The sequence below is a fragment of the Chelonia mydas genome, chromosome 8 (genome assembly GCF_015237465.2).
Source record: "Chelonia mydas isolate rCheMyd1 chromosome 8, rCheMyd1.pri.v2, whole genome shotgun sequence".
NCBI classification, from domain to species: domain Eukaryota; kingdom Metazoa; phylum Chordata; order Testudines; family Cheloniidae; genus Chelonia; species Chelonia mydas.
This window is the reverse complement of record NC_057854.1, coordinates 100865302-100891675: the sequence shown is the minus strand read 5'-3', so window position 1 is coordinate 100891675 and position 26374 is coordinate 100865302. Positions and strand designations below refer to the sequence as shown.

Below are 26374 nucleotides of genomic sequence, written 5' to 3'. Positions count from 1 at the left end.
CACTGATTGCACAGAGTCAGGCTTTTATTGAATTGTTAACGAGGAGAAGGGGCTTTTGAAGAGGTTTATTGATCACTAAGAGAAACTGTCCGATTCACAGGGGTGTCCTCACATTATTTCATGTCTTAGTAGGAAAGTGACTGGGTTTATAAGTCCAAATCATCAGCGTCATCGTCATCATCATCATCAGTGGGTCCCACGTTCCTCTTCCTTTTGCGGGCGAGCGTCTCCACCTCCTTCATGAACCGCAGACACAGCTCTTCCTGCCACGGCAGAGCCACGCACTGAACGGCGACAGGCAGCCCCATGGCTCCTTCCACGGCCTGCAGAGGAGACAAGTGTCCTAATGTCACCCAGGGCACTTGGGCACTGACGGCTCAGTCAGAAGCCACTACCAACTGGTGGGAGGGGAACCAAGGGTCACGTGACCCTCCCCAGGGTCAAATGCCCCCGCCGGACCAGGCAGGGAGAGGAAGGGGCGGGGCCGGAGCCTCTCTTCTTCTAGCCATGCTGCCTGGGAGGCTGCCCGGTGCACTGGGCAGCATCTGGGAGTGGCTCTGGGGCCTGGCTGCAAGGAAGAGCAGCCGAACATGCCAGGGGGAGCCGGGGGAGCCAGGGCAGCGGGAGGGCAGAACCCCACGTGGGATGGGGAGAGGATGTGGGGGGTGGTCACGTGCCCCCCTTTAGTCCCTCCCACGAGTGGCCTATCTAGAGCAGTCCTCCTGAAGTCACGGGCACTGCTAGCAGACAGGCATAGAGATACAGGGTGCCAGATCCTCAGCTGGTGGAAATCAGTGGAGCGACGCTGAAATCAATGGAGTTCTGCTTTCCTGTGTGCTCACTGTTAACAAAGTTACCTCATCTGTCTCCCATCCCTTCCCCAGCCCTCTGCCTCACCCTGTCCCGTAATGCAGCCTCGTCACTAAGGAGTATGAGAAATTTCCCCCACCCGACCACTCAGAGGGAAATCAGATTGGCAGGGCAGGCTTCCCTTCGTATTGATCAGGAAATTGTCCTCTGTAATGTCAGCTAACCTCTCTCAGTCTCTTATCCCAGGGGTCGCTGTAGTGCCCTCTGTAATTCTTCAGCTCTTCTTCGTCAGCCTCCGTGACGACGGTGACCGGCAGAACCCCAGCGGGGAAGTTCAAGACGTTGTATAAATTTGTATAGGAACTAGCAGCTGGGAAGAGACAACAGAAAAAGCACTGATCATCAGGTTTCCAATTCTGTCGAGCCGCGCTTGGCATCTTGAACCCCAGCCCTGGGCAAAGTCCTTACTCCAAGGAATAGAACGCTCGGAGGATTTGCCAGGTGGTGCAGTCTTCACTCGTGATGAATGATCGGCGGCCATGAAAGGCTCCCTGTTGAGACGTTGGACAATTACCTTTCCCAGGACATTTCTAGAAGATGGTGGCAATCAGAAGTCTCCCAGCCTTGGGCTGAGGCCAGTGTGATTCTGGGGTGTATTAACGAGAGTGTTGTATGTGAGACACAGGCATTAACTATCCCATTCTACTCGGCACTGGCGAGGCCCCAGCTGGAGTAATACTGGGCACCACAATTTAGGAAGGATGTGGATAAACTGGAAAGAGTCCAGAGGAGAGCAACAAAAATTATTAAAGGGTTAGAAAACCTGAGCTATGAGGTTGAAAACACTGGGCACGTTTAGTCTTGAGAAGAAAAGACTGAGGGGTGACTGGTAACAGTCTTCAAATATGTTAAGGGCTGTTATAAAGAGAATTGTGATGAATTGTTCTCCATGTCCACTGAAGGTAGGACAAGAAGTAATGGGCGTAAACAGCAGCAAGGGAGATTTAGGCTAGATCTTAGGGAAAACTCTCTCACTCTCAGGGTAGTTAAGCTCTGGAACAGGCTTCCAAGGAAGGCCATGGAGTTCCCATCATTGAAATCAAGTTGGACAAACGCCTGTCGGGATGGTCTAGGTTTCCTTGGTCCTAGCACAGCACAGGGGGTTGGACTGGATGACTTCTCGAGGTCCCTTCCAGCCCTATGTATCTATGATTGATAACTACTCTTTGAGTAGGTTTTTCAACCTTGAAAACTTGCTTCCATTTCTGCTAGTACCTCAACCATACCAGCCTAAATTGCTAGAGTTAGACATAGCCGGGGATTACCAAATAGCTTCCCAGGATAGCCCTTGTTAAACGCCGGACCCAAAGCAGGACACAGCATAACATTCAGCTCCAGCTCCCTCCAGTTAGCAATGAATTCTGTACGGTAAGCCTAGGAAGAAAGAGAGAGAGTTACAGTTGTAACTAAGCTACAGTTGTAGCCAATCTGTATTTTCTTTGAAAAGTTGCGGGTTTTGTTTCACACATATTTGTGCTTCCTAGAAGACTACAGCATAACATACAGAGCTGATCAAAAGATGAAAATTTGGCCAAAATTTCAGAACTGCAAAGTAATTTCCAATTCACTGGGTTCAAAGTGGGCCCATTTTTTGAGATCTATTTTCATCAAAAATCTTTTGTTCACCGAAAACCAAATTTTTGGTCAACAAAGCACATTGATAACTATTTGAATAGGTATTTCAAAATGCTGAAATTTGCCGTTTCCTGAAAAGTGATTTGGTAAACTCAAATTTTTGACTATCCATGTCATTAAAAATATTGAGAAAAACAACAAAGAACATGTCTGTGATGTTGATAATTTTTCACTAAATATTTCCGGTTCGAAAAAAGGTGGTTTTTCCAAACTAAAAAAATTTTATTTCAAAAATTTCAGCCACCTCTACTAATATACCGATTTACGTGTGCACGACTGCCCTTTGCTGGATGGAGTATCAGACTTGCTTAAGCATGAATATATCTTCAGCTAGAGGTTGAAGCCTGCAAGAATTCTGTTTTGCAAAAAAAATTCCAAGTTCTGACATTTGTTTTTGTTCCGCACTGGAATGAAAGCGAGATCTTTAGAATTTTTTCACAAGAAATCAAGAATGAGACACCAACACACACTGCAGAATAGCCAGTTAGGGCACTTGCCTAATATGAGAAAGAGCGCCAGGATCATGTCCCTGCTCCAAATTAGGCACAACAGAGGTTTGACCCTAGAGACCCTATATCCTAGGTGAATGACCTAACCACTGGGCTATTGGTTAGTCATCCTGGAACTGATGAATGTTCCATTGAAACCAATAACGTTGCTGTGAGAAGTTTCAACTGGCATTTTCCAATGGGAAATCAGTTAGTCCAAAAATTCCCAACCAGCTGTGCAACAGAGGCCACAAACTCTCATGCAGATTCTACCTTAAGTCAAGTGCTGACCATCTGTGTATTTGAATCCTTAGGTTCTGGGTTCTAGCCTCGATACTTCTACATGTGATTTAACTAGCAATAATGGTATCCAGTGCTTGAAGCTATGGATATGCTTCATGAGGAAATACATGAAATTGTCCATTGCAAGTTCTTCTTGTGCTATTTCTGCTTGGAGAAAGCAGGCTGAAGGATCATCTCTCCCTTGAGTGAATAAAAGCCTCTGTGCAAATAAGCGTTGCCTGTACTCTCATCACCTATTCTAGAAATGCGTGTTTCTCAAAGCGAAGTATGTCTGGTTTATTTTCACGTGATCAGTTTCAGTACTGCACTGACTGTGTAGCTGAAATGACCATTTAAATATCAACATGAAATCTTGATGATCTGTCTTAGTGAGAAAAGAATATTACCGCCACTGCAACATGATGCTTCCAAAGGTTTTTTGCTGATCTGGAAAATTTACAGGATTAATTAGTCAGTGTCAGTACGTCATATAAATAAAAGGCAGATAGACATGCTGTTAAAATGATGAGTGTCATTATTACAGAACACAAATGACCACATATATGACAATGATAGAGATCAAGCAATCATACAACATATGAGCCAAATACAGCTAGGAATACATTTAAAGAGCTTTTCAGTATTTATTTTAAAAGGGTATCACCACATTTCTTTTCACTCAGCCATATGGACAAAATCCACAATGAATTCACTTAAATCCATTCCCATCTCGCTTCATTGTCTCTCTCACACACACAGAGAATATGTGATACTGTGATGGGGTGTAATCCCACATGGATGGGCAAAAAGGTTAACTGGAGACAGCGCTCAATTAGCCCACTTTATTGCACCTGGAGGGTGTGTCAGGCTTGATTTGTTATCAGACCCATCTGGGGAGGAGCTGGGTCTTCTCTATAAAAGAGAGAAGTGAAAGCTAGGAGGAGACCCAAGACAGGACAGAGAAGCCCAGGAGGGGAGAGGATTAGAGGCCCCTCACTCTGGGCCAGGAACCACAGGGAAGCTCTAGAAGAGGAGCTGGGCAAGGGTCCAGGGAAGTAGCCCTATGGGTCAGTGTTCCACAAGAGGACCAAGGAGCTGGGGAAAACCCACCAGGACTAACAGCTCAAGCCTGGATGGGCGGAGGTTCCTTCAGTTTTCTGCATTCTGTTGAGAGGAGACCCAGGGCAGAGGATGTAGTGAGCTCCCTCTTTCAGGGAAGCAGCTGCTCCTGAGGTCAACCTGAAGCCCAAGGGAAGACCAGGAGTTGCTGAGGGACAACAGCCTGCTGGAAACCCTGGGAATGGGGAGAACTGCACCAGCCGTACACTGTGCAGTGGGATGAGATACAGGAGCCAGAGCACAGATGTGACGTCACTGGGTTGCAGCTGAGGCTGGCCTGAGTGAGAGGGTAGCCAGATAAGCCCAGTTGGTTCTGAAGACTCAGTTGTCTTTATATTTCCGTTGGATCTGTTAACAGACTCTAGGGAGCCGGGAAGGGGTGGGAAGATGATGACCTGGCTGGAGGGCCAAGCGACGAGAAGAGGCAGATTACCATGGGACTGCGGTGACCATCCCCCGGGGGGTGTTAGATGAGGAAGTCTGCCTTACCATGCCCAGCCACAAGGGGGAGTGACTGTGGTGAGTCAATACTCCCACAGATACATACATGTCGTGAAATCAAAAGAACGGCCACGTTGGGTCAGACCAAAGGTCCATCTAGCCCAGTATCCTGCCTCTGACCGTGGCCAGTGCCAGGTGCTTCAGAGGGAATGAACAGAGCAGTGCGATTATTGAGTGATCCATCCCCTGTTATCCACTCCCAGTTTTTTGGCAATTAGAGGCTATGGACAGTCAGAGCATGGGGCTGCGTCCCTGCCCAGCCTGGCTAATAGCCATTGATGGACCGATCCTCCATGAACTTGTCTAATACTTTTTTGAACCCAGTTAGACTTTTGGCCTTCACAACACCCATCGGCAATGAGTTCCACAGGTTGACTGTGCGTTGTGTGAAGAAATAATTCCTTTTCTTTGTTTTAAATGTGCTGCCTATTAAGTTCATTAGGTGACCCTTTTTTCTAGTGTTATGAGAAGGAGTAAATAACACTTCCTTATTTACTTTCTCCACACCAGTCATGATTTTATAGACCTCTATTATGTCCCCCCTTAGTCATCTCTTTTCCAAGGTGAAACGTCTCAGTCTTCTTAATCTCTCTTCATACAGAAGCCGTTCCATACCCCTAATCATTTTTGTTGCCCTTTTCTGTACCTTTTCCAATTCCAATATATCTTTTCTGAGATGGGGTGACCACATTTGCACACAGTATTCAAGTACCATGGATTTATATAGAGGCATTATGATATTTTCTGTTTTATCTATCCCTTTTTTAATGATTCCCACCATTCTGATCACCTTTTTGACTGCTGCTGCACATTGAGTGGATGTTTTCAGAGAACTATCCATAATGACTCCAAGATCTCTTTCTTGAGTGGTAACAGCTAATTTAGACCCCATCATTTTTTATATATAAAATCCCACCTATTTATCTTTTTTCTGGGAATCACAGCTACTTTTGTAATTACTGTACTTCAAAGAATAACAGAAAAAAATTGAAAAATAAGAAGTCCTCATTAGTCATATACACACACAAATGTAAGGATTTCCATCATTTACTGGATGATTTAATGGCCCTTGAGGCTCAGAAGATCTGGGTTCTATTCCTGGCTCTTGTCAGTTCCCTGCCTCGGTTTTCCCAACTGTAAAATGGGGGATAATGACACTGACCTCCTTTGTAAAGCACATTGAGATCTGAGGATGATAACAGCTAGAGATTATTTGATAACAGATAGAGATTATTAGATTAATGGAATTCGGAGAAAAGAAACGTTACTTGCTATTTCTATGTGATATACAAGCTGGGGCAGTTCCATTCAACACATACAGAATAAAAGTGAAAAGGCTTAATGGCATGATCTAATTTCCATTAGGTCAAATGGAAAAGACCTCAACTCGTTTCAAGGGAGCTGCTTCAGGCTTTACATGTGGGGATAGCATTCTGTAATCCGGGGGATCTCATCCAAAGCCCACTGAGGTTAATGAGACCCTTTCCATTGGCTTCAATGGGCTTTGGGTCCATTTATGTTCCCAAAAGACTTTCGCATGCAACACACAAACTCTTCAGTATGTTTCTCAAACTCGGACACCAGCTACGAGCTGGAAGTGGAAGTGCAGCGTGGGTATAGACCAGTGTCTACTGTGATTCACAAGTCATACCCCTTGCACTGCCATCCAAGTACCTTTGTGAGCTAAAGCAGGGATTCCCCGGGCCAGGTATGTAGCCACGGACGTGTGTTTTGCCCCGCTAGGAGAACAGCAGCCTAGTCTAGCACAGAAGACGCTAAGCACAGAGCACAAATCAAAACCCAAGCAAGAACAGGGAGCTCTACATTCCCTGAGGTCATATCAGGCCTCCAGTATAAATAAAAATGATCTGTACAGCCTTCATTCTTATAAGGAAGGTGTTAAAATGCACAGTCTCCTTGGGAGATATCGTCTTCCCTTCTACTTCTGATACCACGACAAGGGCACCCTTTCTATATCCCTGAATTTGATGTTGCAGAGGAGCTTTTGACAGAGCCACTTACCCCACTCCACACAGTGCGTTCAGATCTCTGGCGATTCGTGGATACTTGGAGAGAAACAACATTTGGAATGAGTGGGTCACACAGCGCAAGGAAGTCAAAAGCAGCATCGTTCAGAAGAAAGCAGCTAGTCTGCTTCAGCTTTCCACGAAAACCAAATGCTGCCGAGGCCCAACCAAAGCAGGCCTGTGTAACGAAGTCTGTCTGTTCTACCGTTTTCCACTGCAGCAGTAGAAATAGTGCAGCGGTTTGTGAACAATCAGCATTGCCACAGTGAACATATATGCTGCTCAGAGCCCTCATTTCTTGAGCTGTGTCTCCAAGATAAAACCCAAAGGCTTCCTTGCAAAACAACAGTATAAGCAGAAGTGTTCATGAGACGCCCTAAAATACACGTCAACACCAGAAAACAGGAATAAACGTGCTTCTGCATTGCTTTGCCTGTCACATGTACCCATTTCCCCAGGCTTTGTACCTTCCAGATTCAATTACATTTTTTAATCTGCACCCATCATTGTCGTTACTAAGGGCTTGTCTACGTGAACAGTGAGTCTGCAGCAAGATAAGGTGTGCGTCTACCCTGCCACACACTAACTGTCTGTGTGGATCCTGCTGACGCACACTAACAGTGCCTTAGTGTGCTTTCATCTAGTCCCACTGTGAATGGGTATTAGATCAAAGCACACTAAGGAACTGTAAGCCTGCATCAGCAGGATTCACACGGACAGTTTAGTGTATGGTAGATTCACCCTCCAGTTTGTCATGGACTAGTTGTTGATTCAGACAAGACTTGAGTGTAAGTGAAGTAGCTCTGAATAAGCAGACACACAGGACGGTGCCCTTAAAACAATACAAGGAAATACTGTAATGAACAATCATTAAAATGATGAAACACTATACATATTTATTAGAGAGTGATCCAAACTAAAATCCCAGATCCAAACACCACCAAAGCCTTAGGATATCCAAGATTGGGATCCAAACTGGATCTTTATTGTCCACCATGAGTTTCTAGAGAAAAAGTTCATAGCAAAATGCTGGGGATTGCTCCCACCTTTGGGATTTAACTGTTTGTAGCTAAACTCTAAATCTGATCATCAGCAAGAAGAAATGGTAACCTACTGCCAGTTCCGTAAGGTTTGTGATTATTACTGTCCTGAATGACCTGTTCTGCTCTGTGATAAGGCCTTCATACAGTATGAAGCAAGGAGAGCATAGTTTTATTTTGATTCACCTGTTGGACCCACTAGGGTTTAAGTCAGAAGGAGGAGAATCATATTCTTGACACAATTATTGTCGTAAGGGAAATGGTCCTAAATACAAGTTCTTATTCAAATTAAATTGGAGTAAATAGCTTTGGTTTTACACCAAGATTCCAGCGTTGCTTCAGATTGATTTATATCACAACAGCAGAACAATGCAAATAGGGTCCGGGACTTCACCACAAATGCTTGCTGTATAGATGCTCGTTGGATGCCTGTTTGCAATCTCATTTTCCAGTGGGGAGAGGGGGGGAAATAATCAGGAATTCAGTACACATCCAAAGGGAGCCATGTGTTCCTGCTCAATTCTTTCTGGGAGATTACCTGAATGGGTCTGTACTGAGACAGCTTGCATCAAAAATATTATCACTTCTCTGCTGGCGTGTGGCTAAGGGCAACACAGCTGGTTTCAAAGAGCTCTTTTTGTACAAGGTATATTGGCCATAGACCCATGGAAGAGGAACATACTATGGGCTCATTCCCAAGTGGTGCAGAAGGCCAGCAAAAGGTTCTTATGCCACTTCAGACCCACCTCAACCTGTCTTTGAGGTCTCTAGTAGTATGTAGGCCTCTGCACGTCATTGAATTTCACCCTTTATGCCTACTGGGCACTAACGCCCGGATCATCAAAAGCATTTAGGGGCCTAACTCCCAGGTACCACCTTGGAGGCTCTAGGCCCAAAACTAACACTAAGTGGATAAAGAAAAGGAGTACTTGTGGCACCTTAGAGACTAACCAATTAAAGTGTCACGGTAGAGGGTCTTCCTTCTCCATCTGTGGGAACCCTCCCAGCCTGTAGACGTTTGAGCATCTCCCACGGCAATAAGCCTGCGAAGAGGATACACATCGAGGCGACTTACCACAGGCTTTAAGATGAGGGCCAGAATCCTCTTCACCAGAGTGGGAAGACGGTAAGAGCTGATCTGCGATTTCAGGTTTGGATCCACAATGTCCCCTTTGCTGGGAGGTAAGGGAGAAAGGAGGCAGTCAGGCCAATCCAGTTGTAGAGTGCTGCTTCTCAGCCAGCATTTTAGCATCTTTAGATAGTAAAACGAGAACCCACACAGGCACCAACCCAAGGTATCAAGTCCTGAACCCCTGAGCGTAAAAGGAATCATTGCTCAGGGTGCAAGTGTAGATGCTCAGGAATAACTCTCTGCAACATGACACGAACGCTTCATTTCCTATATTTCCATTTTTGCAGGATTTTTTGTTTTGTTTTTACACACCTTGGGGACTTGCCTGCCCTCTACTGGCCTTCTACCTTCACGTCCCATCACCCTAGTTCTGAGCACATCCACCATGAGTAAACGTATCCTCACGCGATCCTGTTGTTACTCTCCCCATGTTAGAGCTGGAGCAACCGAAGCACTTGGAGATTAAACGACGTGCGTAGGGTCACGTGAGGAGTCTGTGCCAGAACCAGGAATCAACCCCACATCTCACGAGTCCAGCACCTCAGCCACAAGACCCTCTTTCCCGACCTTTCCCTGTTTGTACATGTATTATGCTGGTTTGGGGAGGTGCTCTGGGATGCAGAGTACTGTATACATCTGGCAGCATATTTTGATTTGGAATTTGGATGCTGTTGTGTAAAGTGGAGTGGGGCCCAGATATCTCAGAGACCGCATCACTCTCTGAAAACCTATCTTGACAGCTGTGATCAGGCAGGATGCCACAGTGGATGGAGCCCAGCATGAAACTCACTGGGGCTGGACGTAGTCAGTGAAGGACCCGCCACCATGGAATTCCTTACCAGCAGGGATTAGAATGAGCTTCAATCCCTTTCAGACTCTTCTCTTTGAGAAGCCTTCTCCATTGAAGCACAAGAGCAGAACGGCCAGCAGTCACGGAGACAGAAGACCAAGAACCACCACAGCGGTGCAAATGATGAAGAAGTGGAGAATATAGTTCTACCCCACAGAAATGATGCAATTCCTAAGGGTCTCAGTGTCGCTTTGACGCTACAGCACCGGACCCATTGGGTGGACGTATATGATTCAGGTTAGTGTGATGTGGCAGATGATGCCATACAAGTATAATGGGCAGGGTGATTAGCCTAGACAATTGAAACTCAGCACCCACTAGAAGTGAGAATAATGGGACTGACAGAGCTTGCTCTCTGTTTAACATCCTGTAAATTTTCCCAAACTAGTATGTACTGGGAAGCCACAACCTTAGTTTCTTAATAGCGTTCCTCAGAAGAGTCTCAGCAGGACAACAGGACACGCAGAGACAACCCATCCTCCATGTTAATTTCAGGCTAACCAAACCTGGCCTCCTTGCAGAAGGAACCTGTCTGCTGGTTCCTCCTTACGCCCCCTTGCCTGCACAACGCATAGAGCCACAGCAATCGGCCACCAGCCCTGTTCAAAGACGACGGGATTTACTTACAATTTGTCCAACAGATTTGCAGCTCCATCAGAAAAGAGGCCTCTGGTGAAAAGCTCGTCCACCACGTAATCAATCCGAGGGGGGGTAAAAGGGATGAGCTGCGTGAAAACCATCATTGCTCAAGAGGAGGCAAAGACATTATACAAAAATATATGTTTGTGAAAACCTTGCAACCTTGCTAGAGAAGCAAAAAAGGGGCCTCAGCTTGTTCCAAATTCAGATTAGCCCCAGGTGTCCAGATGCATTTTCCCTAAACACCAATGTTGGAACACATCTGCAAAGTGTGTGTCACTGCCCCCTCTAGTGGCGGGTCCAGAGTGGATAACAGCCTACTACTTCCGGGAGCTAATGAAATTACTCCTTTACTCAAGTGGTAGAGATGCTTTGGTACTGATTGTCCCAGGTTCAAACTCTCATAAACCTGGGTCTCCCTGATGATATGAAAATTTGCCCTGACCTCTGACTTATGCCCCCTGAAGAGAGTTGCCCTTTTGCCTGGCAAACATGAGCTGAATTAAGGGACTGAGAGACCAGGAGCCATACAGATTCAGATGTCTTGTTATTCGTTGGGACACAACCATAAGCAATATTATGGGGAACTGGCACGCACTGCTGTTTGGAAGCCCTGTGCCACGGTTGGAGGTATGGAAAGAATTTTGACTTGACGATGTTTTAAGATGTCAACGTCAGACCAGTGGGCCAGCGAGGCTAGTGAGAGAGCAGTGGCTGGGAACAAAGACTATTGAATTAAGCTTTTCACTTTCTAATCTTCACAACAGGTTAGTGAATAAGCATGATCTCCATTTGACAGATGGAGGGGTGGGGGAAGCGGAGAAGTACATGATTTGTCCAAAGACACCTGGCCCTCTAGCCCTTTTCTTCCCTGCTTTGTCCCCCTCCCTTTCCTTCTTTCTATTTAACTGATCACCTCCGAAGTAAATCCACCACCCCCCCCAAAAAATGGTGGAATTAACATGACGTTTGCCACGATCCCATTGTTCCCTCTAACTTGCATGTTCTACCCCTTCCTCCAGGCTGTCTCTCTCCTGTCTATTTAGATGATACGCTGTTTGGGTCAGGGAGTATTTTACGCTAGGTGCTGCACGAACACCGAACAGTATAGGGTCCTGGTCTCTGCCTGGGGCTCCTAGGCGCTAGGAAAATATACATGCGTCATATTTTATGTTACTGCTGGGATTAGAACTCTGACCATCCCTGGCCCTCAGGCCAGCACTCAGCACAAGAAACGTACCGTATGCCCTGCCTCCTGGAGAAGCTTTCTGGTTTCCTGGACAGCCCGTCTCATGCTGGGCGAAGGCTGGAAATAGCCATCTCCGTCGTAATACCCGATCCGAAGTGGGGCTGAACTGGAGTACACCTAGAAGCAGAGGAGCTTTCACTTAGGAACGGGGGATTGCCAGACTGGATCAGACCCGAGGTCCATCTAGCTCAGTATCCCGTCTTGGACAGTGGCCACTGCCAGGTGGCTCAATTGTGGGTGAACTGAGGTTCTGTCCAACAGTAAACCATGTTCTAACCATAGTTGGTTCCACAGGGCTATTTCCAGAATACAGATCATAGGTTTGCAAAGACTAGGATGTTTTAATCCACGGCGCCATGTCTCACCGAGGCTCCCTCATTGAGGAGCATTCTGAGTCTGTTACCTCCTCGTCGAAGGGCAGGGGTGGCACGGTGGGGTCCAGGCGGAACATGTCGTCACACAGGAGCGCTTTCATGCACAAAGCCAGGCTGTCCACGTCCCTCGCCATTGGCCCGACCATTCCTGTGACTGCAACCACAAATGCAGGGATGCCCATCACTGAAGATGGAATGCAGAGGTGCCCCATTACATAGTCCATCTCTTGGCTAACGCGTGGGAGGCTGTTCAACAACACAGGGCATGGTGGGTCAAATGCTTGGGGCCAGATCCTCGATCCTACTCTGTTTCCCTTGCATCAGGCAGAGCAAAAGGAGCAGACAGTGTCTGTAATCTCCCTGTTGGGGATACCCCTAGCAGGGAGGAGACCCCAGAACCAGCAAAGCCAGTTCCTATCCTTCCCCACCTGCCATTCCCTAGACCAGAGGGGTGGCCAGAGTGCAACCTGCTCTGGCAATCTCCAACTGGCCTTAGGGACCCCATGCCAGCTGGTGCAGGTTAGGGCAGCCCCCAGGCTGCTCTAATCTGTATCTGGGGCCAGGCCAGGCAGAGAATCAGGGTGCCATTGCCCAGCTCCCCAACAACACACCCCTCTGCGCTGCACCCAGAGACAGCTGGATGTAGCAGACAATCTTCTGCTTAGTCATCAAAATAATCAAGATCCTCTTCTATACAGCATGAAGTGCTATGGCAGTGTGAAATTTAAAGGGACAGTGTTGTATTTCTTAAAATACCTACTCACCACTAATAAAAATGGAAAGTGACAGCACAAAGGGGCTGTAGCAGGGGCCAGGATCTGGCTAACCAACTTTTCCAATTTTCCCTGCTCAGAACTTGTCATCAACCAACCATGTCTTTAACTAGCATCCATACGTAATCCTCCAGGTAACTGGGACGGACTCACCTGATTTCATGCCGGCTATAGGACTGGCGAGACCTTGGATGCTATGAAATATATAAAATGGGAGAAACAAATTAGCAACAGTTAACGGTGTTTGGAGGGAATAGCTCTGGCTGAACTGCAAATACTGGACTTGCTTCCGAAACAGACTACCGATGCTACCGTACAGGGCGATTTTGGCAAACCAGTCAAGTGCCTGAAACCGCTGTTGGTTATTGCTAAAAGCAGCCAAGCCCCCAGGCTGTAAAGTGGCCATGCAGCAGCCTCAGCGTAACCATGGCCGGGGGGGAGGGGGTTTTGGGTGCCACCGAAAGGGCAGCTTGACCCTGCGTCCTTCCTGATAAGAATTGTGTTGAAGTTGCTGACACATGCATTTTAGAAGAGCTGGATGTGCCCCAGGAATGTCGATTGGGGCCTCAAGGCTGCAGACTCTGGGAAAACCCCACACCTGGTTAATCAATAATCAGAAGGAAACCTCTTGCTGGACCATTGAAACTGCTTGCTTAACAAAGTTTTCTTTAAGGGACATGTCACTGTATTAGAAATAAGGGGGAAAAGTTTGAGGTGGGGGGGACTCTTCAAGTCTGGACTGGTCTCTCCCTCTGGATGCATCTTGTGTTCCCCACTGGCAGACGGGCTGCTGCTGTGCCACTCGAGAGCCACACTCAGCTTCGGTAATCATCGAGGGTTGGGGCTGTTTTACTAACCTGTTGCGGACGTGTGTAAGTGCTTGAGACTAAGTCAAGTTTAGCTTTAAGTGAAAGCACTCGTGTTGTCCTGTTTGTGCCAGCCATTGATTGGTCGGATGGCCGTGTCTCCCCAGATTTATTTCCTGACACCACCTCGCACAGAGTAAAAGTTACCAAGAGGTTTGGGTTGAAAGAAACCCGGGTAACACTACTTGGTACGTGCATTACCAACATGCATTGCACTGTATCTGGTCTATAGCAAAGGGTCTCATTAAAGCAGGAGCAATGTGGGAGGACAGAGCTGAGTAAGTGGATCCAAAGATGGGTACAGGATAAATTGTCATATATCTTCCCACATGGATATAATCTAACTTCCTCTACAAAGGATAGTCCACACCCTTTGAAAAGGGCAGGTGAATTCTTGTCTCTATTAAATGCCCCAAAATTTAGCGAACAAAGAGTTACAGTTGCTCAGTGGTGCCTTGTACCCTTCCAGAACGTGAAGGCTGGCTAAACTTAACCCTTTGAAAATCAGGAAATACAAAATACCGTCCAGGACCAGAGACAAGGAGGTCGAAAATCAATTTCTAGCAGCCCCACCTGTCATGCGGCCATGAATGGAGCAACTCCCCTGAAGCAATTATACCCAGGTTAGCACCTAGGCATCAGTGCTTGTTGCCTCTGGGCGTTTTAGAAATGTCCTAGGCAGGGAAGCAGCCATAATACAAGGGTTATGCAGGGCACAACCATGGCTTGGGGATATCTGATGCCTTGCTCCATTGACTAGTAAAGCAGATTTCACTTGTGGTCATGTGGTCATTCTCTACTTCAGCGCGTACCTCAGCCTGAATCCCGTTGGCTTGAGTCCGCACAACCCGCAGAAGCTGGACGGCAGGCGGATGCTTCCAGCGACATCTGTCCCAAAGCCCAGGATGGATCCTCCTCCGGCGATCAGCGCCCCCTCCCCTCCAGAGGAACCGCCGGGACTTTTCTTGTGGTTCAGCGGATTCACCGTCTGGCCGAAGATCAAGTTGCTGCAGTCGTAGCTGAGCAAGACGGAAAGCAGCAGGTCTGTTGTTAATTATTTCTCTCTTTGCACACACAGCGAGAGTTTAGGGTGTGGAAATGGGCCAGTGCGGGAGATCAGCATGGGAAGGGTTTGCAGATGACGTTGGATTGGAGGGGAGTGAAGGGTGGGATGGTGATAAGAAACAGGAGGGCAGGTAACTTTTCTCCTGAGCTGGAGGTGGGAGGAATGGATTCTGCAGGAGAAGTGCTGAAAGGGAGAAGAAAGCAAAGCCAATGCCTCACTTGCACGATGTCTTTCGTGAGATGACAGAAGGAGGCCTGGGACAGCTGTACTAAAGAGAACAAGCTATTACTTTATCATGCTCTGCGGGACGTTGGTTTTCACAAACGGAATCGCCCCCTGCCTCTTCAAAACCTGGACTATCACGCTGTCCTCTTCCTCCACTCTGCCGAGAAACTGCACCAAGCCACCGGTGGAGACGTGACCCTTTAGGGGAGTGGGAAATAAAGCTCATTAGACATGCTGGGCTGACACAGTTGGAAGCTGGTAGATTTTCTCCCCAGGCTCGAGACATGGCAGCCCTATTGGTAAAAAGAAAATAGAAGACCGCCCACTCTTTAATTCGGAGGCTCTTTGTCACAAGGAGAAGCTGCTTTGTGGCAACTGGAGGCAGATGGTCTCCCCACTCGGCCACCAGGCATCATCAGAACTGACCAAAATGGACCTGCAAAGGTAACCAGATAACATTCCCACCTTCCTCCCCGGGGGCGTATATTGTTGCACCTGTGGCCTACTGCTCAACTTTTCACTACCAGTCTAGCTCATCCTCCATCCCTCTTCTTGCTACATGGTCAGGCAGTACATGGGCCTCTGCAGCTTTACAGTCTTCAAGATGATTTTCATGAGCTTTCAAGCGTCATACACATTTTCACCGTGTGTCATTTGTCCAGATTTTAGCCTCTTCTTGGAACTGTCCATATTTCGATTCTGTTATTATGCCTGCACGTACACAGCATCGAAGACCTTCTTTGAGTATTGTGGCACCCACACCATGATACTGTCCACCCCAAGGGTTCTTCATCCAGCCATGATTCTTCTCCATGGCTCATTTCCATGGCTTGGGACTCCCCAGTCCCAGGATAACACACTGTCCTCAGGAGTTTCCATTTCTTTCTGATGTTCTCTTCTCCCATAATGACCAGGCCAGAGTGTGGCTGGCTTCTGTGCTGTTAGCTGGATGATGAGGTCTCCACAATATGCTCAAGGCAGCGAGGAACCACCAATTATATCCGTGTCTCGGAGGGTATGTCTACACTACAATAACATACCCACAGCTGGCCCATGTCGGTGATTCCCATGCACAGGGCTTGGACTGCAGGGCTATAAACCTACAGTGGAGACATCTGCAAGGGGAGAGGCTACAGTGTCCAGGCTCCAGCCCATGCCCAGATGCCTACAGTGCAATTTTATAGCCCCACAGCCTGAGCCCTGTGAACCAAGCCAGCTGACCTGGGCCAGCCGCAGGTGTCTTATTGCAGTGTGCATTGCAAAGCAAGGTATGTCCACAGGTATGTCCCATACAACCGGCCCATCTCTTTGATGATATAAATTAGGCGACATGGTGGTGGGATCAATCAAGCATTTAAGTTAAACTTCCCTTCCTTCGGAAAGGGATAGACATGAAGGGCCAGATCTGCAGTTGATGCAAAGCTCCCAGTTCATCGGAACTGCCTGATTTACATGAGCTAAGGATTTGGCCAATTTTCACAGCACCAAGAGGTGGGTGATATCCCGGAGTCTGTGATTAAAGAGTCTCATCGAAAGCTGTTCAAAGGTTGAGGCCATCCATTAGAAAGCTTATTAGTAGGGCTGTCGAGCGATTAAAAATGTATCGCAATTAATCGTGCTGTTAAACAATAAGAGAATACCATTTATTTAATTATTGTGGCTGTTTTCTACATTTTCAAATATATTGATTTCAATTACAACACAGAACACAAAGTGTACAGTGCTCACTTTATATTTATTTTTGATTACAAATAGTTGCACTGTAAAAAAGAAATAGTATTTTTCAATTCACCTAATACAAGTAGTGTAGTGCAAACTCTTTATCATGAAAGTTGAACTTACAAAAAAGTTGAACTTACAAATGTAGAATTATGCACACAAAAAATAACTGCATTCAAAAATAAAACCATGTAAAACTTTAGAGCCTACAAGTCCACTCAGTCCTATTTCTTGTTCAGCCAATCGCTAAGACAAACAAGTTTGTTTACATTTGCAGAAGATAATGCTGCCCACTTCTTGTTCAGAATGTCACCTGAAAGTCAGAATAGGCATTTACATGGCACTGTTGTAGCCAGCATCACAGGATATTTACATGCCAGATGCGCTAAAGATTCATACATCCCTTGATGCTTCAAGCACCATTCCAGAGGACATACATCCATGCGGATGACAGGTAATGCTCAATAATGATCCAACGCAGTGCAGACCAAAGCATGTTCATTTTCATTATTGGAGTCCGATGCCACCAGCAGAAGGTTGATTTTCTTTTTTGGTGGTTTGGGTTCTATAGTTTCCGCTTCAGAGTGTTGCTCTTTTAAGACTTCTGAAAGCACGCTCCACACCTCGTCCCTCTCAGATTTTGGAAGGCACTTCAGATTCTTAAATCTTGGGTCAAGTGCTATAGCTATCTTTAGCGATTTTACATTGGTGTCTTCTCTGCATGTTGTCAAATTTGCAGTGAAAGTGTTCTTAAAATGAACAACATGTGCTGGGCCATCATCCGAGACTACTATAACATGTTTCAGAGCAGCAGCCGTGTTCGTCTGTATTCGCAAAAAGAAAAGGAGGACTTGTGGCACCTTAGAGACTAACCAATTTATTTGAGCATAAGCTTTCGTGAGCTACAGCTCACTTCATCGGATGAAGTGAGCTGTAGCTCATGAAAGCTTATGCTCAAATAAATTGGTTAGTCTCTAAGGTACTATAACATGAAATATATGGCAGAATTCGGGTAAAACAGAGCAGGAAACATACAGTTCTCCCCCAAGGAGTTGAGTCACAAATTTAATTAACACATTTTTTTTAACGAGCATCATCAGCATGTCCTCTGGAATGATGGCCAAAGCATGAAGAGGCATATGAATCTTTAGCACATCTGGCACATAAATATCTTGTGACGTCAGCTACAACAGTGCCATGCGAACGCCTGTTCTCACTTTCAGGTGACATTGTAATTAAGAAGTGGGCAGCATTATCTCCCATAAACGTAAACAAACTTGTTTCTCTTAGTGATTGGCTGAACAAGAAGTAGGACTGAGGGGACTTGTAGGCTCTAAAGTTTTACATTGTTTTGTTTTTGAGTAGTTACATAACAAAAAGCCCCCACATTTGTAAGTTGCACTTTCATGATAAAGAGATTGCACTACAGTACTTGTATGAGGTGAATTGAAAAAATACTGTTTCTTTTGTTTATCATTTTTACCATGCAAATCTTTGTAATCAAAAATAATATAAAATGAGCACTGTACACTTTGTATTCTGTGTTGTAATTGAAATTGATATATTTGAAAATGTAGAAAACATCCAAAAATATTTAATAAATTTCAAATTGGTATTCTACTGTTTAACAGTGTGATTAATCACAATTCATTTTTTTAATTGTGATTAATTTTTTTGAATTAATCCTGTGAGTCAACTGCTAATGAGTGGTCTTTAGTCTGAAATTTTTAGGGTGACTTGTTTGAGATAAAACACCCCTTTCAAAAGTCTAAACTCCCCAGTTTTTACGAACACCCCCGATTACTTAGAACGGTACAAGGTAGTCAACAGACCAGCAGTTTATAGGAAATACCGTGCCCACCTTGCAGCCAATGTGATCCTTGATGCTGACAGGAACTCCATACAGTAACCCTCTCTCCTTCTGCCTTTGCACTTCCCGCAGTTGCTCCTCGCAGCCTTGCATAAAATCTGTCACACAGTTCACCTCCCGGGTCACCTCCAAGGCCTTTCCATGGACACGGAGAACAGCAGCAGGGCAAACACACCGAGAATGGAAGGGGGTATAACAATTAATAAAGACAGTATATTTGAGGTTGAAAAGAGGGACCTTGCCAAACCTTCGGAGCTCCATTTTTCAGACTTTAGATTCAGTCCTTGGCCTTTCTATAGAAACTGCTAAGAAGTATGTTCATTGTGATCAGTTGTTAGGACAGTTTTGTGCTCTGAGCCCTTGTCCTATTCATCTGACATAGGCCATCGAACAGCTATTAAGATTTTGGTGACTTCTGGTCTCCAATGTTGCCAACTCTTGCAACATACAGCTTGGTTTCTTTTAAAGTCCCAGCTCCTGGAGTCATATGATGACTTGAGACTCTCAGCTTTCATTTAAAAAAAATAATACCTGGTGGTTGCGGAGAAAAGCTTGAGCATGTCAGTCCGAAGGGCTCAGATACCAGAAGGCAAATAAAATGAGTCCCAATGTTTATTTAATTCTTAGGATTTTTAAGCCAGCCAATCTCTTGATTTTTAACACCTGACTCGTGACTTGGCAATACTGAGTCTCTATGACTCTGGGCCAAATTCCAATTGGTGAGCTAGAGGTGCCAGACTACATCTCTCCTTACCAATCCCCCTCCCCGCCCCCCCTGCCCACCAAGGTACCCAACTTCCCAGAATGCACCTGGAGAACATAGCTCATACTTGTGTGGTGCTCTGTCACCCTCAAGTGGCTGGGCCATACATAAATGATGAGTCTTCTACAGGCTTGGGTAACAGGAGCTAAAAGAGGTTTTAGTTCACGCAAAGTGGCTCACACTTTTAGATCCAGAGGTCCTGGGTTTTATCCCCACTTCCAATGACTAGTGGTGGGTGGGGAATGATTTTCCTGTCCCATAAATTTTTTTCTCATCCTAAATGGAACAAAGTTGAAATTTTCATGAACTGAAAATCCGAAGGAAAAAAAGTGATTTGGGTCAATTGCAACATTTCATTTAGATTTCAACCCTTTTTTCATTTTTTAAACTGCAATTAGCTTAAATTTTGAAACAAAAAGGCCATCTCAAACGGGGAAACCAGAATTTTTCATTTAGAAATTATTGAAACATCATGTGGCCAATTTAAAAAAAATCAACTATGTTCAGGTCAATAAAATTCATCAGAACCAACCCTTTCCCACCAAAAGTTTCTGTTTCCACAAATCTGCATTTTCTGATTAAAAAAACTTTCCACTGAAAAATTCCTGAGCAGGTCTACTGACGACGTTACATTTATGGCTCGCTCTTCTACCTCTGCAAAACACCCCACCTCAGAGGACATGTGCAGTACCCGTTCTCCACTGCTAAATATTCCAGCGCACTGCATGCCGTTTCCTAGGGCTTCATACTTGCCCCCCATTACCGGAATATCTGAGCATCGCTGTGGTAATTCCCCTCTCTCACCCAGCTTGCTCAGCAGAAACATAAAGGCTTCCCCTCCTAACTTTATAGGGCCAGTACACCTTGTTGTAGTCACCTGATCTATGTACGTGTAGAGGACGCTCTCTGGAGAGAGGGAACCTTCCTTCAGTTTCTCAGCCAGCTCCACAAGTGGCAGGGAGAGGATGTGACCAGCCTGTATCCTTGGGTTCTGCCAGGTGTAGATGCATTGTTACACAGGGAAGGTTTACAGAAAAGATATTACAAACAGTGGATCAATTACACTCAGGGAGTAACTCCACTGGAGCCTGCAGAGTTACAGCAGGGATGAGCTTGGCTCCCTGGTGAGCTTATAAACACCACCCAGGAGTATTAAAAACCTCTTGGTGATGATTTATTCACGCTCCTCCTCCTCAATAGATATATCTCCTGCCAACATGATAGAATCCATTCTCCTGGACTCTATGTGAGTCCGCCCGGGTGAAGCTCCTTACAGCACTGGGGCTTATCTTCTGGTTAAATTATGGGACAAAGTAGAGACTTATTGAGAAATAAAAACATTGCTTGATTTCAGCGAGAGCACTCAAGCAGGTTGTCTGCCAAAATAAGTTAGCAATATAAACGAGTTAGCTGGGTCTGGGCAAATTAGGGGAGTGGGAAATAGTTGCAGAAATTTTATTTTACAAATTCTGACACTGATTTACAAAGTGATGCAGATAAAAACTTCTAGTAAGAACAGAAGAATCACGATACATTTTGCAGGAAACAAGCCAGAAAATAGTTCCAGTCCGAGTCTTGTAAAAAGCAATTTTGCAGCAGTTTCCCTATGAAATTGTTTTGCCATTTTTGATCAGCAATAACTTTGCTGGATGATTTCTGCCTACCTCAGCTAAACACCTCGTACAGGGGATTTTTTAAGATCATAGAATCATCATAGGTTTCAGAGCAGCCGCCGTGTTAGTCTGTATCCGCAAAAAGAAAAGGAGGACTTGTGGCACCTTAGGGACTAACAAATTTATTTGAGCATAAGCTTTCGTGAGCTACAGCTCACTTCATCGGATGCATTCAGCTGTAGCTCACAAAACCTTATGCTCAAATAAACTTGTTTGTCTCTAAGGTGCCACAAGTCCTCCTTTTCTTTTTTCAGAATCATCGTAGAATCTCAGAGTGGGCAGGGACCTCAGGAGGTATCTAGTCCAACCCCCTGCTCAAAGCAGGACCAACCCCCAGATCATCCCAGCTAGGGCTTTGTCAAGATGTTCACTTTAAAGAGGTAGCCTTGCAATGCAACAGACCGTGCAGGAGGAGGGAATGCACGGGCACGCAAGATCCTGTTAATAATACAGAGCCTTCTCATGCAGAAAACCCACTAATTTCCTCTTTGTCCAAGGAGCTGCAGCAACCTCAGTGGTTTGAGTTGTGTGACACACTTGCATTACTTACTGTACAGCCTTTTCCTTGCCTAGTTAGTGCCTTGATTTTTCAGCTGAGACCCAGTCAGCACTTTCAAAAGGTAATATTTAGATGGAAAAAGAATCAGAAACGTTTGCATTCTTCTGCCCCCAATTTGCAATTGGCTATAATTGTCAGTTTATACAATCTCTGCTCCAAGGACCTTACAATCTAAGAGCGAGTAGATACACGCTGCAGCAGAGTGTGCCAAAACACCCTTCTGCTCATTCGTATGCAAGAGTTAAGCAGAAATAAAGTCCCTTTACTTGGGCCTTGCACCGAGGGCCCACGGCTCTCCAAAGGGAGTGGGGCTGAGGCCACGGAGAATGGGGGTGCAGCAGGCTGCACCTGATAAAGGGGGTAGTTCACTGTATATGGAAGAAGAAAAGGAGTACTTGTGGCACCTTAGAGACTAACCAATTTATTTGAGCATAAGCTTTCGTGAGCTACAGCTCACTTCATCGGATGCATCGAAAGCTTATGGTCAAATAAATTGGTTAGTCTCTAAGGTGCCACAAGTCCTCCTTTTCTTTTTGCGAATACAGACTAACACGGCTGTTACTCTGAAACCTGTATATGGAAGGGAGCTCCCCCGCGAGGTGGGCCGCTGCTCGGCATGACCGTGCCCCCAAATGATTGTTCATTCCCTAAACAATCTCCACCCACTTGCTTAAGGTGACCCAAATGCGCCCCTGGCCAGAAAGTGAAAGTTACCTGCTGTTTAAACCGCTGAGCCACCTTTTCCATTCGTTCTAGACCGAGATCCCGCGTCCTCCTTGCCTGTTCCATCTTCTCCTGGATCCGCCTCTGCCCCACCCATCTCAGCGCCAGCACGGCTGCGGCTGAGCCGCAGAGCAGGGCTGCCACGGCACGAGGATCAACCTCGCCCTCAGGCAGGAGCAGCCACAGATCTGCCCGAATCATAGCGGGACCGTCTCCCAGCCTTCACGCCTGCCGATGCGCTGGGCTCGGGCGCGCGGGCAGGAAAGGACAGGCAAAGGCGAGTGCTACTTCGCCGTCTGCAGCACGCAGTCAGCTAGAGACCAGCTCTGAAACAGGAGAGCATAAAAATCCAGGGCTGGGCGTCCTAAACCCTGGACTTCACCCTGGCACTGAACCTTCGCCCCATCAGCGATAGCCGAGTGGGGGCTTCATTTCTCCTCTGTGCAGGCCAAGAGGCTGTCCTGTTTGGAACGAGATGTTGAATGTCAACGGGAACCAACGAGAGCCTCACAGGTACGAGACAAGCAGCACCCGTGTCCCTTGTTTGGTCTCTCTGAGAGCCTCCTCTCCACGGATCAGCCTCTTGCCTGACCCTGTCTCGTGAGATTCACCCCAAATTTTCCACTCTCAGACCAGGACCCTGGCACACTGCCCTGTGCACCAACCACTTATCCCCCTGCAGGTCCAGCTGGGTTTTGGTTCCTGTGTTTCCTCCCTTTGGGGACCTGGGGCCCCCGATATAGCAACCATCTGCCTCCTTGCAACAAAGTGTTTTTATTGAGTGGCTGGAACAAAGCATCAGAGAAAAAAGGGTTTTGAAAACATAGAATCTCAGGGTTGGAAGGGACCTCAGGAGATCATCTAGTCCAACCCCCTGCTCAAAGCAGGACCAATCCTCAATTTTTGCTCCAGATCCCTAAATGGCCCCCTCAAGGATTGAACTCACAACCCTGGGTTTAGCAGGCCAATGCTCAAACCACTGAGCAACCCCCCCACCCCCTGTGTTTATTTCACCCTATCTAACAGACAGAACCAAACCAACTCACGTTCTCCTAGCCAGCACAGCAGTGCTTAAAGGGGCCTGAAAGAAATCAGTGCTCCCATGTCTGCCTGTCCCCTGGCCCGGTTAATTCTGCACCCAACCCTCAAGTCTACCCTGTCCCCCCATCAATTCTAACCCCATAGCCCCACTTCTGCTCCTCCTGGAGTTCTTCATGCCCCTCTCCAAGGCCTGGGGATGGCAGCGGGGTCCTCTCTCCTCCTGCCAGGCATTGCTGGGAAGCACAGAGGAGTGATGTGGTTGCTCACAGGAGGGCACTGGAACCACCCTGAGCTGCTGGCCTCCTTCTGTTTCCTCCTCTCCCTCTGCTTGTTTCCTGCAGCAGCCCTGCTTGGCTGCTCATCCCCAGGAGGCGGGCAAGGGAGGAAAGCAGCCAGTCGGGGGTTTTCTCCCAGGCGGTGCTTTAAACACTGCAGCCTGGGTCGTCCTGGGACCACCCCAACTGGCTGTAGGCCCTGCTGTTCTCCTTCCAGCCCATCAACCTTACCCTAACTCCCCTTATCCCCTAGGTTCTCCCAAATGTATGTGGGTCCTGACCCACCCTATCAAGCCAGGTTGGGGGCTGCCCAGGAGACTGGCCCAGGGCTATTAAGGCCACTCGCTCTGGCACGGTCTCCTACTGACCCTTACGTAGAAGTGGCCTCCTTGCCTGGAGCACCCTAGACAGAAGCATTTAATCAAAACCCTCCAGACAGACACACCAGGCTAGTGCCAGATTCAGAGACCAGTATCAATCATTAACAAAGAGCACCCCCACATTTGTCGCAGCTTCCCCATCTCCTTCCCAAGATGTGGGCATGGGGCAAAGAGCCGCAGCACTCCACCTGGGGCAAGCTGAAGGATGTCTCCATCAGACTCTGTGGTTGTCACAAATAGAGAAATCCAGAATACAGCAATCACTGTAACTAGCTCATAATCAGAAAAAGAGAGAGGTCGAGATGGGGCCCATCTAAAATCCCAGAGCTTTGGGGACAGGGTGGGTTGAGAGGGAAAACCCTTTTCCCTCCCCCCCGTAACTTTCACAATTGACCCTTCTCACTGTGGTCTCAGAGCACTTCACACTCTGATTCTTTTATCCTCAACACCCCTGTGAGGCTGGGCTGGGGTATTATCCCCATTGCACAGATGGGAAACTGAGGCACAGAGCGATTGATTTACCCAAGGTCACATGGGAAGTCTCTGGCTGAGCAGGGAATTGAACCCAGGCTCCCAAGACCTACATCAAGTGTCCTAACCACTGTGCAGTCCTTCCTCTTTTTATAATGGACAGACATCTGACCAACCCTGAGCTTAGGGTGCTCAAAATCCAGCTCTGAACTGCGTGGCTTAGACACACCTCTAGCAATAATTAATATAGTAACTAACCCCACTAACTAAAGGTTACAGCAGGAGCAGATGTTTTCTCATACCCTGGCTAAAATGCAACCAAGTTTAACCCATCGATCTCTGCAAGCGGTTTGGGGTTTTTTGTTTTTGCCTCTCTTGGTGTGTCTTCACTACACCATTAACCTGGCCTCTGACCCGGGTTTTAGCCCAACCCTTCCCCCCCATCTTCCATACACAAAAACCCCTGGCCTGGGATTCGGTGCTTACAGTGGTCTGAGAAAACTGTCTGTGGGGGATGGGAGAGGGGGTCTATCACCAGCCCCAGATGTGACCATCCTCTTGCTTAGAGCTCAACCCCCCCCAAATTAATGCTGTGCCCCGAGACCTCCCATCAGATCTATCCCCATGCCTGTTCTGCCCACCATCAGTTTTGAGCCCCCCCAGAGAGAAAGCTGTCAGCTCCGGAGGGAAAGGGGAAAGCACTCTGCCTGCTTTCTGACACATCTCTGATTTCTCTGCCCCAGGTGGCAGGGCGCTGGGGAAAGCAGCTGATCAAAGAAGCCCCCCTCAGCCTCCTGGCACACTCAGCACTGCTCGGGTTGGAGGTGCTCCCAGCCCCAACGAGCAAGCATGGCCTGGGGGTAGCCCAGGCTCTGCTTTCACTCATGCTGGAGTGCGCCCAGTCTGCAGTGAGGACACAGGTTAAGCCATTCCAGTGCGGATAGTCCTCCAGTGCTTTCCCAAAATGGCCCCCCAAAAACAGACCAGTTCTCCTGCAAGTCACACAGTGGACTGGGAAAGACTCGGAGCATCTCAGCTCAAAGAACCAAGGAACGTGCCCCCCCCCCCCCCGAGTCTGCTGGGGGTTAATGCAGAAACCAGGAGGGCACAGAAACGGAGGTGAGACTTCACTGGGAGCTGCTCACCCCAGGGCTAGGCTAAGCCATGTGCTCAGACCAGGGAGCTGATCCCCTGGGCTAACTGCGCAGTGAAGACACAGCCTATTGTTTTGTTGCTGATTGCCATTCCGCCCTGATCCCCTCCTGGCAGCTGCTCGTCTCTAGTCCAGCCATCACACGTCTGAGGGAAGCCGCCTGCGGCTGCGTGAAGGGCCCAAGCATACTCGACAGCAATGGATTTCCGTTCTGGAACATGGCGCTAGAATCGCCAGGCCAAGAGTTTCAAACACGACTTCTGCTTATGGGTGCCTCCATTTTTGGGAGCCCAATTTAGGGTGTCTTAAAGCGGTCTGATTTTCAGAGGGTGGATGCTCGGCCCTATCTGTGAATCAGGATCTTTAAAGTGGCTCAAGCTGGGCACCCAAAACTCAATAGTTTCCTAAAAAAATCTTGGCTAATATCATCAGAGATCAATAGTTACATAGGTAAAAAGAAAAGGAGGACTTGTGGCACCTTAGAGACTAACCAATTTATTTGAGCATAAGCTTTCGTGAGCTACAGCTCACTTCATCGGATGCATAAAGTGGAAAATACAGTGAGGATGTTTTTATACACACAGAACATGAAACAATGGGTGTTATCATAC

At 47.0% G+C, this 26374-nt stretch overlaps 1 protein-coding gene across 1 annotated transcript; it reads right to left on the bottom strand.

Annotated features, from left to right (window-relative positions):
• LOC102931801 (vitamin D3 hydroxylase-associated protein) lies at positions 1 to 22778 on the bottom strand. Its single transcript, XM_007070703.3, has 15 exons — positions 22435 to 22778; positions 20366 to 20479; positions 18717 to 18860; positions 15201 to 15334; positions 14658 to 14864; positions 13133 to 13173; positions 12236 to 12360; positions 11824 to 11949; positions 10572 to 10669; positions 9038 to 9137; positions 6918 to 6961; positions 3683 to 3722; positions 2136 to 2244; positions 1035 to 1180; positions 1 to 323 (listed from the first exon to the last, which is right to left on the bottom strand). Exons 1-15 carry the CDS (start codon positions 22642 to 22644, stop codon positions 147 to 149), a joined length of 1815 nt encoding a protein of 604 aa, XP_007070765.3. The 5' UTR covers positions 22645 to 22778; the 3' UTR covers positions 1 to 146.
• Between the last annotated feature and the right edge of the window lie 3596 nt (positions 22779 to 26374).